Here is a 12,626-nt window from a genome sequence, read left to right as displayed (position 1 = left end):
ACAAGCTGCTTAAAATGGTCGTGCCATATTCCAGGGATTAGCATCTGATTTTGTGGATCACAGACAATGCTTTCACAGTTTTGAGCAGATGACTGTGGGAAACAACAAAAGTGTGGCACACACTGCTTTAAAGGCAGAGTAAGTGATTTCTGGTAGCCAATGTTGATATTTTTGTTCCGCAGACGTTTTCCTCTTTTGTTTTTTATCCGCCATCTCTATCTTTCTGTTGCTCGGCTCAGCTAATGTCGGTCCCATGCACTGAAGCGCGAGTAGACACGCCCCTTATTGCTGATTGGCTACAAGTTTGTTTTGCTATTCGGCCCGAATCAGTTTTCTAAAGTGTTTTTGAAAAATCACTTACTCTGCCTTTAATAGAGCTTAGACATCACAGGATGTCTGGTCCTTATATAGTAAAGCTTCCTGTCCATGTGGCCAGATTTACTCCGAAATGCATTTCGTTGCTAGAAGCATGCAGTGTGACTGAAATACAAATGCAGGTGTATTGCTTGCTACTGGCTGCTTGAATACGAACTGTTAATAATTCTAGCATGCTTTAATATATTTGATAGTTTAGGACAGTTGTTGGCTGCATGCATGTGGCACTGCTTTGTCTATCAGACTTTAAACCATGTGAGTCCATTAATGGTTAATAAGGAGGAGGAGAGAGCAGAAAGTAACAGTAGTGGGTCTTTATGAAGGGGGAGGAATATTCTACAAAGCTCAAAGACAAATATGACTTAATCTCCTATGGGAGTGTCAATCATTGTCGAATGTATTCAACAATTACAAAACTGTTAGATCATAAATCGGCCTATTTTTATCATCAAAATTATTTCGATGCAGAGACCTTTTCAAAGCATCTTTCAAAACCCCTTCCACTTGCCAAAACGAAAAAAGTCTTTATTAAAAAAAAAAAAAAAATTTAAACCACAGATCATCTCATACCCCATGTTTGCTTTCCATCCATATTACATACTGCAATAACATTTGACGAAAAAAATAAATAAATGAGAATTACACACAATGACCTGATTTCCTGTGCAAGACTCCCCCTTCTCACACAGATGCAATGCTTCTCCAGAACACAGTCAAAAGACTCGGAATGACGGAGGCCCCATCGCCATGGTAACCGGGTTTGTGCAGCTGAGCATTGCGCTTGGAGCAGTTGCTGTGGTTATTGGTGAAGGATTGGAACTGGCCCATTATCTCCACGCCTCCACCGAAGGCCTAATAGGTCTGAACAATGTGGCCGCTGGATTTATTGAGCTAAGATGTTGTTTCAGCTGACATTTAATATTTATGATGTGATGGCAAGTTACTGTATGTACTACATGAAGCTGGGTCAAAACAACCCAATTGCTGGGTTTGTCCCTATTTTACCCAGCACTGGGTTGTATTTAACCCAGCATTTTTTAGAGTGTAACATTTAATAATAATTTATTATTTTTAGCAGAAGTAATAATAACAAAAAATAACATTATTTGTATTTTATTACCTTTATATTATTTCGACTAGTGCCTTTTTATAAATCAGATTGAATTTTCCAAAATGAAAAGTGATTTTATTCCTCACAAGGAACAAAACAGCCTCCCTGAGGAAAACATATGTTGTACGGCTACTCTATATTGTGTGACAGATTCAGTTCAGGATTTGAACACAAAGACTTGTTTTTTTTCTCCTCAGTCCTCATTAGTGTCTATGGGCTTGAATTCTGCAGATGTAGAGAAAGAGGTATGATCAATACTCATCCAGGTTTCTCTTCTCAGCTTCAGAATTCTCTTGGAAAATACAGCTGTCAGCACCACGGCCAGCCAATCAATAACAACGTACAGTACATCTCCTCAAAGCCAGAGGACTGCACACACTATTGAAAACTCATCGGCTAAGGTATCTGCCTTTATACTTGTTCATCTGGAACATTTTACAGTAAGTGAGTAATAAAAAAACGTATACCTAAATGTCTACAGTTTGGAGTAGGTAAGGTTTTTGAAAGTCTCTTATGCCCACCTTACCATCAAAAAATATAGTAAAAACAGTCATGTGATTAAAAATTTTTTTTTTTTTTACTATTTTGATATATTGGGAGGAATATTCTACAAAGCTCAAAGACAAATATGACTTAATCTCCTATGGGAGTGTCAATCATTGTCGAATGTATTCAACAATTACAAAACTGTTAGATCATAAATCGGCCTATTTTTATCATCAAAATTATTTCGATGCAGAGACCTTTTCAAAGCATCTTTCAAAACCCCTTCCACTTGCCAAAACGAAAAAAGTCTTTATTAAAAAAAAAAAAAAAAATTTAAACCACAGATCATCTCATACCCCATGTTTGCTTTCCATCCATATTACATACTGCAATAACATTTGACGAAAAAAATAAATAAATGAGAATTACACACAATGACCTGATTTCCTGTGCAAGACTCCCCCTTCTCACACAGATGCAATGCTTCTCCAGAACACAGTCAAAAGACTCGGAATGACGGAGGCCCCATCGCCATGGTAACCGGGTTTGTGCAGCTGAGCATTGCGCTTGGAGCAGTTGCTGTGGTTATTGGTGAAGGATTGGAACTGGCCCATTATCTCCACGCCTCCACCGAAGGCCTAATAGGTCTGAACAATGTGGCCGCTGGATTTATTGAGCTAAGATGTTGTTTCAGCTGACATTTAATATTTATGATGTGATGGCAAGTTACTGTATGTACTACATGAACCTCCAGTTGTTTTTGTAGGGCAAGATGGTAGTTTGACTCTGCCACTGAAACCTTTGATGGAAAATCAGTAAACTAAACAAAATTAAAGTGGCAATAAAATGTTTAATAAAAAAATCCAACCATTCTTTTTTATTAAAATAGGCCTAATAATACACTCTAAAAAATGCTGGGTTTATACTTGTTCATCTGGAACATTTTACAGTAAGTGAGTAATAAAAAAACGTATACCTAAATGTCTACAGTTTGGAGTAGGTAAGGTTTTTGAAAGTCTCTTATGCCCACCTTACCATCAAAAAATATAGTAAAAACAGTCATGTGATTAAAAAAATTTTTTTTTTTTACTATTTTGATATATTTTAAAATGTAATTTATTCCTGTTATGGTATTTTCAGCAGCCAATCATTCTAATAGGCTGATTTGGTTCTCAACAAACAATTCTTATTATTTTTGTTGAAAGCAATTGTGCACCTTAATATTTTGTGGAAACTGTGATACATTCATTGATGTACAGTGTAGCTGATAATATATGTAAAATGAATACATTGTAATCCTATTATCAAATTGGCTATAAAGTGTATTGCTGATTGGGCAAATGAGGTTAGTCTTCCCTCTAGGGGTTATCAAGAGCTACTGCTGACTGATTTTCAGCATTTAGAAACTCGATTAACCTCAAAAAGTTTCATTTTACCATGCAAATCAAATTGTTTTGGAGAAAAATGAAAAAATGAAACTGGAGTTTATTAAAGGTAAAAGATACTAATTTTAAGACCAGTTCAAACTCCTTTAGCTCTTTTAAGAGATATTTAAATATATATAAAAGATAGACCTTGTGGATTTTTATTTAATGAGAAATATTCACAATGGCAGCACTATGTATAAGACCATAAAACAGCTTACTTTACACAACTTATTTTTCCAAACTGAGTTCCATTGCTGGTGAAAAGACGACACGCAACACTGAAAGTTTATATGAGGGAAAAGATGAGCGTTTTTTTTCTTCTTCTTTTTAATCTGAGGAATCAAAGTAAAAACAAAATGTCATATACAGCACAAGTACTGAAAGAGCAGTTAGGCTGTGTCTGTTCTGCACTCATATTTTACATTAGCACAGTTCTAGAATCTTCTAGAATCCATTTTGCAAACTCTGCTAGTACCTTAGAGCGATTTCTAAATTATTTCAAAATCATATACTTACAGTTCTGCAAATATATACTGTACATACATAATATTAATATAGAAATATGGTTATCTAATGCCATTTTAAGCAGCACTTTTTTTTGCACAATGATAAATGTAAAGAAAGTTAGGAAACAACTAATTCTTTGTTCCTTCTTTGTTTTGAAAGGATACACAGTGCTAATTTGTAAAACCATATACGTGAAGTCAGTAAACACAGTGTGGCACATAGAGCCATGAGTATTCTGCAAAGAGATGCTTTAGATCTATTTAGACAGCGGAGGGATCACTTACACATAGAAATGTGAGCTTTAGCCCTCTGTGACAGGCCATGCCATCTTTTACTAGTTTGACACCAAAAGCAAGGGTTCTTTACATGCTATGCAAAAAAAAAGAGGGGAAAAAAGGCAATTTTATCAAACAATATCCGGAGCCTAGTGTGTGATCAGTATGTCATGATCTTTCTTCAAACACATCACATATCTAGATCTTAGTTAATGTTCATTGCCGGACACAAAGATCATTTTCTACTTAAGTGAATGGAAGTACTAACAGAAGACCAATATTGTGAAATTGCAGTCTCACAGAAGGCAGCTCATTGTGATATGATTCATCTTGATTTTTCGGACAGATAAACACCCCCACGGTCCTAACACGACAAGAAATAATCACGACAATGAGAGCCACAAACAAGGCAGCCGTAATGAGCCTGCAATCTCAAAATGGATATGCATCCCTTATACTACGCTAAGTGTTAATACTTTTCATCCTGATCACACACTTTATCAGTATTTGCTAAGCTGTACTGTTATGGTCAAAGATTTCTAAGTACATATTGGTTAGTGACTGGTTAGAAATGTGACGTACTATGAAAGTTGATCTCCAGTGTTGGTAAAAATGAGAACTAAAATAAGATATTAATGCCACCTGAATTCTAGAAATGACATGAATTAAAGAACATTAAACATTAAAACAACCAATGATAACTTAGTAACGCTTTAAAATAAGTTTGTTTCTATAGTTAATCCTTTAACATTTATTAATCTTGATTAATGTTAACTTTTACATAAAAATAGTAAATTTTTACTTTAAACGTTTGTTAACATTAGTTTATTAGCCAACACGAACTAACAAATAAGCAGTTGAATCATAATTAATTTATAAATAAACATTAACTAAGATTAATTTTTAGTTCTTGAAACCTAAGGCATTAACTAATGTTAGCACTTTGAACCTTATAGTAAAGTGTTACCCAACAACGTCAAACATTTTGGTTTCCCATACCAAAACATCAACAGCAAAAACACTGAATTAAAATTCTATTTTTTTAGACACTTTTAAAAACATGGCAAGGAGCTTGTTCGTATAATGTTATATCATTATATCAGCACAATCTGACAGATAAAATAAAAATAAAATTCAGGTGCATTTCAGTTTAGCTACATACCTGTATAGAAATGAATTTGGTTTGTTTGCTGAATCTAAGCAGAAATGTTTACGTAATTTTGGGCTGATATGGAGACACTGAAATCACATTGGCAAAAACCCTGAAGTGCTTATAATTTATCTTCCGGAATGGCAACAAAAGTAAAAAGGCATGTATCGGTAAGTATATTAAAAAATGCACTAAAAATATGAATTAGTTAAACACCATTTCATTCAAAACAGAAACGGAATACTGTATGCAATGTATATGTTATGAAAGAAAACAAATCTACAATAACAAAACATTCAATACAGAATTAATTTTAAAAAGGCTGTAAATGGAAGATGGAGAGTGGAATGTGTTGGTTTTGTCTAGATGGGCTGCTGAAATGTTTGAAATAAATATACAGAGTCAATTAAATTCAGGGTGGCGGGCAAAAAGTAAACAATCTCAGAGGAACCGCCAAGAAGAATTTGTAAATATCGAATTGTGGTTTTTGGAATCAGTGTTTTTACTTTTCATATTCATCCCTTTTTAAAAGCAACTTAATAAGAACTTGTTGATCATAAACTGGTATGTTTAAAAATGTTAAATATCATGTTTACTATCTATTTTGGGAGCACGCAGCTTCTTTAAATCCACACACACACACACTCTCTCTAACACACACGAGATGATGAGAAGACATGGTTGGGTTTAGTCGTCCTCCTCTTTAGCTTGAGAGAGTGCTTTCTCTGAGCTCGCCGAGCCCTCGAAGCGCTGGGAGGCGATGGCAGCTTGATGGGACATGCTCTTCCTCACAATGTCTCCCTTTCTCCATAGCGTAATCTCCTAAAAATCCACAAAAGTGTCAATTCCTACACAAAACAGATCATGCTCTGGGCATTTAATAGTTAAAATATCACTACTGCTATGGAAACGAGAATGAATCCTTAGAATCAAAGTGGTCAAAGTAGTTATTTCTGGACATCAATAATGAAAATTAAAGTGCCTTTGATCATATAGTCTAATTGTTTTCACATTTAGTTTGCTATTTTTTATTTATTAATTTAGTATAAAGTAAAGACCAACCTGTTGTTTGAAGTAACGTCTCTCTTCTTCATCAATGAGTACAAGATTCAGGTAATAACGAACAGAGAATTTCTTATTAATGTCCCTCATGGTGGGCGTCATCTCGTACCCAGCCAGAAAAAGACGGATAGGGATGGATTCACCTAAAGCCAGTAAAGATAAAGTTAAAAATCAGTACACTCCATTTCAACATTGAAAATACGAGTCACTTGTAAATGTTGTATGTTTCACATTAATCCATCAGAAACGTAATCCTTATAAACGGAGGTGTTAAGAATTGTTTCATACCTCGTACAGGTGCTCCATCCATTATCTCGTATTTTGCAATGGTGTCATTTTCATGGTACACATTTGGCCCTGTCCCTGTTGTCTCCCGTTTAATAATATCAATCTCCATGTGTTTGATCTTAATTCGCACCAACAGGAAATAGATCTTCCCTACAATCACATCTTTCAGGTGATACCTGTCATTTTAGGTTAAAAAAACAAACAAAAACAAAACAGGGAAAAATGCAAGCAGGATATCAGTGGATGACAAATTTAAATTATATGAACTGTTTTAAGTTAAAACCATAAACTCACATTCTCTGGCTGTTTTGACTTACTTGGACTTGTTGTACTCAAACTCAATGTGTAGACAGTCCTCAATTCCCACCTCCATCTTTATGGAGGAGTTGAGTTCTGGATATGTGCTGAGTGTGTGCACTACAATGTCCAACTCTTTGCAGACGTCATTAAGTCTCCTGCTGATGGTCGCCCGCAGGAAATAGCTGTAGGAAGAATTAGAGTTTAAAATAAAAGCATCTAAACCAACATCAAAGAGAGTTAACTGTCAACTAAGTGCACAATATATTGTAGGAGCTCATATAAACAATCTTTCCAGAGCTACACAACGGGAACATACCGTAGTTTTACATTCTGGCCTGTGTAGGACTCGTACGGTTTCTCCACGTGTGTGAACTCAAAATCAAAGGTCTGAGATTGAGCCATTTCTCCAGGCCGAGCTAAATCCTTAACCAGAGAGACAAACTCATGATGGTTTCCTCTGTCGAAGTACAATTCTAAGAAAAAGCCACAGGAGCGAAAAATGTTACTAGATGCACAACTTTTGGCATGGTTTCTTAATAAAATGTTCATATTTTGTTTGTGTATTCTGTTTTCAAGTGAGAACAATTCGTTAAGGCTTTGCGTTTGTTAGGTTTGCCAGGTATGGAACAACACAGCGTTATGGGGTCAACTATGCCTTTAATATACAATAAATAAGGCTGTATAAAGATCTTGATCAATTAAATAGGCGTCAGGTGAAAAAAAGACATTTTCTTCCATATAAGTTTCTTCACATTTCTTTGAAATGCATTAAGTTTTAAATACATAGAACAGGGAGAAACAAGCATATTTTAGGGAACCCGTTCATTAGTGAAAATAAAAACAGGATTCATAGCTTGTGACGAGCATCTAGGGGTGTGGTTCCTATTATACCGCCTTTTTTACTAGAGATTGGAGTCGACTCATTTCGGAGAATCGGTTCTTTTGAACAATTCGTTTCAAAGAACGGGATAAAATAACTTATTTGTTGCACATACTAGTACTGCTCATTATGGGTTTTATTTGTAAGAGTGTTTTATTTTTCCATTTAAACTGTTCCACTTCAGTTTGTTGCAGCCATGATTCAGCTAACATCGCGACATTTATTTAGAACCTAAATATAATTTGCATTTACATTAAACAATAATAAAATGTTATTTATCGTTCTTAACTGAAAAAGTTAAGGCTATTTTTAAGTCCAGCTCCTTTTTGGTTGATAAACCATTTCCTGTACAGGTTTTACAATTTGTAACATTTCTGCTGTTTAAAAATCAACTAATTTTTCGCCTCATCAGTTCTCGACTAGTGAGGAAAAATGACCGAACAGCGGTTCTCGGATCAACAGGTCGGTGAGTTGTTGGTTGAATTCGGAACAGCATACTTGTGGATTACTCTTGCTATTTCTGTCATATAAAGAGCGATTTCTGAAAGATTAATTGCGAATCGTGAAGTAATCATTAGGACAGGCTTTGTGAACCGGTTCGTTCGGTTCACTGAAACTATCCAACTCGAAAGAACGATTCGTTCACGAATCAAAAATGTGTCATATGTCACGAGACTAGGTGTTTGTAATTTGACACTTCAACATATTAACATGTTATTACTTAAGTCTGGATCCCCCTTAATGAAGCGTGCTTTACAAAACAAATTTGCCCGCGACACCTCCAAACAAACGAACACAGATGTAAATGTTGAATTGTCACATACTCACATTACAGCACATACGTTGCGTCAAGCATCGCTCGTTGTACTTACCGATTTGCCCGATAAATTCTATTTTGATCCCTTGATGCTCGAGCCTCTTGCCTGGGTTCTTTAGGGTTACGTTGACTTTCCCAGAGACTGTCTCCCCATCGTAAAACAGGAAGTATTTGTCCTTTTTCCCGTCCTCTGTTTTGTGCTCGACCTTTTTTCTCGTCTCGGCATCATTTAGAACTATGTCAATTTCAGCAGTTTGTCCGAAACTGAAGAAGCTCATCCCGACACCTTGTGCTGGACTGGAATCCTTTTGTATTCTAACACCTGGCCCAATTCCACATCAATACAATTCCGTCCAGTTCACACGCGAGCTGCTTTATCTTCTGCAATGCATGTACGTTTATAATAGGCTGTTTAAAATTAATCTGAGCGAATTCTTCATATGGCTACTGTATTAATACATGCAGAGTATTTCTTCAGCAATGTACAAACAGGCACAAGCTTCAGAAATGAATTTACTACCGGGATAGTGTAGTCCACGTAAAATTTCTTTTCAAAATAAAAGTCTTAAAGAGACGACTGAAATCAAATGCAACAACAAATTGAATTTAATTTACCAAGACTCAAATGTACGTAAGAATAGTTGTATTTAGGAGTTTTAAATATTTTCATTTTTAATCATTTGATGCACACAAAATGTTGTTTTATACCCAGGGGTGCACATACGCGACCAAAATAAAAAAATGTGATGTGTAAATTATGTTCAGACCGTTCATTTGCGTATCGACATTGTCGACAGCTGTTAATGCACAATCGCCTTTTTAGATCGACTAACTGTGGTACTGTATAAGATTTCCACTCACAGCGAAAGCATAAATCTAGGCTATGCGCTGCCTAGCCTATAGAACACATCAAAACTGATATTTCTTCTTCTTCTTATGATGTTTAATGGCGGTTGGCAAACCAGCTTTTGGTGCATATTCCGCCACCTACTGGGATGGAGTGTGAGGCGATGATATCAAGGGAAATGCTAATTTAAAAAAAGGATTCCTTCTACCTATATTTTATTATATACATTTGTTCTTTTAAAAAAAATAATAAGACCTTTATAACCTTTATGAGAACTGTTTAACACATTCTGTAATGTCATAGAATTAATGCCGGCAGATTTTAATTACTCTTTTAATTGTATTCTTTCCCTTTCATATGCCCTACAGTTAATCAGCACATTTTTCTACAGTTTCTGGAAGTCCACAATGATTACATTGACCAGATTCATGTCTTCCTATCATCTGGAGTGATTTATTAAGAGTAGAGTGTCCAATTCTCAATCGCGATATAACTGTATCATCCCTTCTATTACCATAAGCAGTTCTTACATGTCCTACTTGTTTATTTATATTATACAAATGTCGCCCTTTGTTACCTTTATCCCATCTCTCTTGCCATATCTTTCTGACAGCTACTTTAATTAAACCTTTAATTTCAGATTTACTCAAGGGTATATGTATGTCAATATTTGTGTGCTTAAGAGCCTGTTTCACTATCTAACTGATATTTCATTCACTCGGCAGCGCTAAAACCAGCAGCGCAACTTACTTGCACTGTTGCCAACTCTCGCAAGATAAATAGGCAACCGCAGCTTAAAAAACAAGCCCGATATTTTTTGGGGGGATTTTTTTATTATCATCAATATTATTTATTATCAATTATTTATTACCAATAAATGAACATGCAACATATTAAACTGAAACCACTCTTTTATCTGAAAAGCAAAAACAGATATGTTAATTTACAAAAATCAGCAAACTGCAACAAAGTGAGAACAAAACTCATCTCCAATCACCTGTGAGCAGAATAGGATTGGAGAGATGGAAAAGGAGAAAAACACAAGAGCTTCAAAGGGGAACTGTAACATAGCCACATATTTATAGCCTACTAAAATATAGGCTATTCGAACCAAATGTATAGGCTATATAGTTTTAGTATTAGTATAGGACTACTTGTTTTTTATTACAGCCCATGATAATTAATACATTACTAAAACATTGTAAAAAATTAAAAATTAGGCTAAAAGAAAGTCATTCCACTCCTCTACGTCTACATCTGTCATCGCCTGGATTACAGCGTCACGCGCCTTCTTTTTGAACGTGATTTTCTCCAATGAGGGGGAGGAGGGGGCGGAACATTTGGCAAATTAAGCTGCAGCATTTATATTATTGCACTGGTTGGCTGAGCAGGCAGAGCAGGCAGAGTGTCAACCAATGCATTGGAGAATACGGCGAACATAAATAAAGAAACAAAGTTGCTTGTCAGATTTCCCTAACAAGCAACCATATTTTTAAAAATAAGCCCAAAAAACCGCAACCCGCGACCCGGGATTTTTTCACGCAATTTTACAAAAAAAGAAGCCCAAAGTCGCGTATAATACGCGGATTTGGCAACTATGCTTACTTGCCGGCAACCCGCCAAAATAAAAGCGTGCTGATTTTAGGTTGGAAAATGATGAAAATACATTTAAAAAATAAAAAAAGAGTCAATATAAGCATTGCATTTTTAACTGTACTATAAAATAACTGTATTTTTATTTTATACTCAATTTATTTATTTTTAAATATAATAGTATTATCACACTGATTATTTTGTTTATTATTTTATTAAAATACAAAATAAATAAATGCAATAATACTATTATCACTATTAATAATTATTTTATTTTTATAGTTATATTTAATGAGTCACACTATGTGCAGTGTGAGTTACAAACTAATTCTCCAGGCACTCTCATGGGAACCAGACCGAAAAACTTATGTGCACCCCGTTTATAACATTTGTCATATTGGACGCGGTTTCTGCAGGTCTTAAAAAGTCTTAATTCCCGCTTTCTCAAATTAAGGTCTTAAAGTAAAGTCATTAAGTATTCATCAGTTAAATAAAGTCGTGGCATTAATTGTTGCATGCAATGAAAAACAAATCTCAGTATTTTTGTTTTGTTTTCGAATACAAATATCTAATCATCCTTAAATCAAGATGCATTAACCTGAGAAGCAAAATGAAGCCCTGTTTTCTGAAGAATTGAACAATATGAAGTGGGTTTATGTTTAAAACAAGAACACATGAAAACTTGTTTTCCCTTTGAATTCAGATTTTCTAGTGGAGCCCATTCGAAGATATTTCTTCTTTCTTTAATCATGAACTCACTCAATTTATAGGCTATATATTTCTCAAAAAACAAGACTTTTTATTAAAAAGTTATGAAGCTCTGTTGGAAGTAGTTTTTTTCAAAAAGGTCTTTAAAAATCAAAAATGTACCTTCAGAAAACCTGCAGAAACCCTGATCCATGGCTGATTGAACAATTAGGAGAGCCCTGGTTTGTTGAAATGTCATATTAAATAAAAATTATACTTATTTATAAGCGGAACGTCTTTGAAAAATGCTGACAACACTATCTTCATTTAAAAAAAAAAAAAAGATGTAATGATGCACCCTGGTCTGAGACTTGGTGTCACTGTCATGTAGTTAATGTCTCCCTCTAGTGAGCACAGCTAGTGACAGCACAACTCTGCATGAACACCGGTTACAAACATTCATATCGTTGCCACGCGCATGTTTTGTTGAAAACATAAAGGATTTAGTATAAATGTAGGAAGCCAAGTCCAACAAGATATATAGACTATTTGACAGGAGGATAAGTGCCAAATGGTTTCTAAGTCTCAGTGCACTCAGCCTCTTAAATCTTGATGAAAGGACCACTTTTAAAGCCCATTAACAAAATATGTTAAACCGGTGATTATTTGATATTAGACAACTAAAAAGGTGAATGGAAATGGAATGGTCAAATTCTTTCAAGGCAGTCATAATCCTCTGTAAATCCTGTTTAACTGAAAGTATAAGGCAAGCCATATTAACATTTATTTCTATCACCTATTTTTGATATACATATTTTAAT

At 35.0% G+C, this 12,626-nt stretch overlaps 1 protein-coding gene across 1 annotated transcript; it reads right to left on the bottom strand.

The window, feature by feature from the left end:
• Positions 1-5,007: 5,007 nt before the first annotated feature.
• Positions 5,008-9,221, bottom strand: LOC107751386 (vacuolar protein sorting-associated protein 26B-like). Its single transcript, XM_016567106.1, has 6 exons — positions 8,734-9,221; positions 7,298-7,454; positions 6,999-7,163; positions 6,682-6,857; positions 6,394-6,536; positions 5,008-6,153 (listed from the first exon to the last, which is right to left on the bottom strand). Exons 1-6 carry the CDS (start codon positions 8,954-8,956, stop codon positions 6,019-6,021), a joined length of 999 nt encoding a protein of 332 aa, XP_016422592.1. The 5' UTR covers positions 8,957-9,221; the 3' UTR covers positions 5,008-6,018.
• Between the last annotated feature and the right edge of the window lie 3,405 nt (positions 9,222-12,626).

Source organism: Sinocyclocheilus rhinocerous, unplaced genomic scaffold (assembly GCF_001515625.1).
Source record: "Sinocyclocheilus rhinocerous isolate Xijiao unplaced genomic scaffold, SAMN03320098_v1.1 scaffold1624, whole genome shotgun sequence".
Lineage (NCBI taxonomy): Eukaryota > Metazoa > Chordata > Actinopteri > Cypriniformes > Cyprinidae > Sinocyclocheilus > Sinocyclocheilus rhinocerous.
The sequence above is the reverse complement of the archived record's forward strand: the minus strand, read 5'-3'. Positions and strand labels throughout refer to the sequence as shown.

Bases quoted from the DNA above. Each gene is read 5' to 3' on its own strand.
- LOC107751386 (XM_016567106.1), bottom strand. From the start codon at position 8,956: ATGAGCTTCTTCAGTTTCGGACAAACTGCTGAAATTGACATAGTTCTA. The intron at 7,164-7,297 runs GTATGTTCCCGT...TTCTTCCTACAG, and splicing joins GGCCAGAATGTAAAACTACG to CTATTTCCTGCGGGCGACCA. The intron at 6,858-6,998 runs GTAAGTCAAAAC...CTAAAATGACAG, and splicing joins TTTGAGTACAACAAGTCCAA to GTATCACCTGAAAGATGTGA.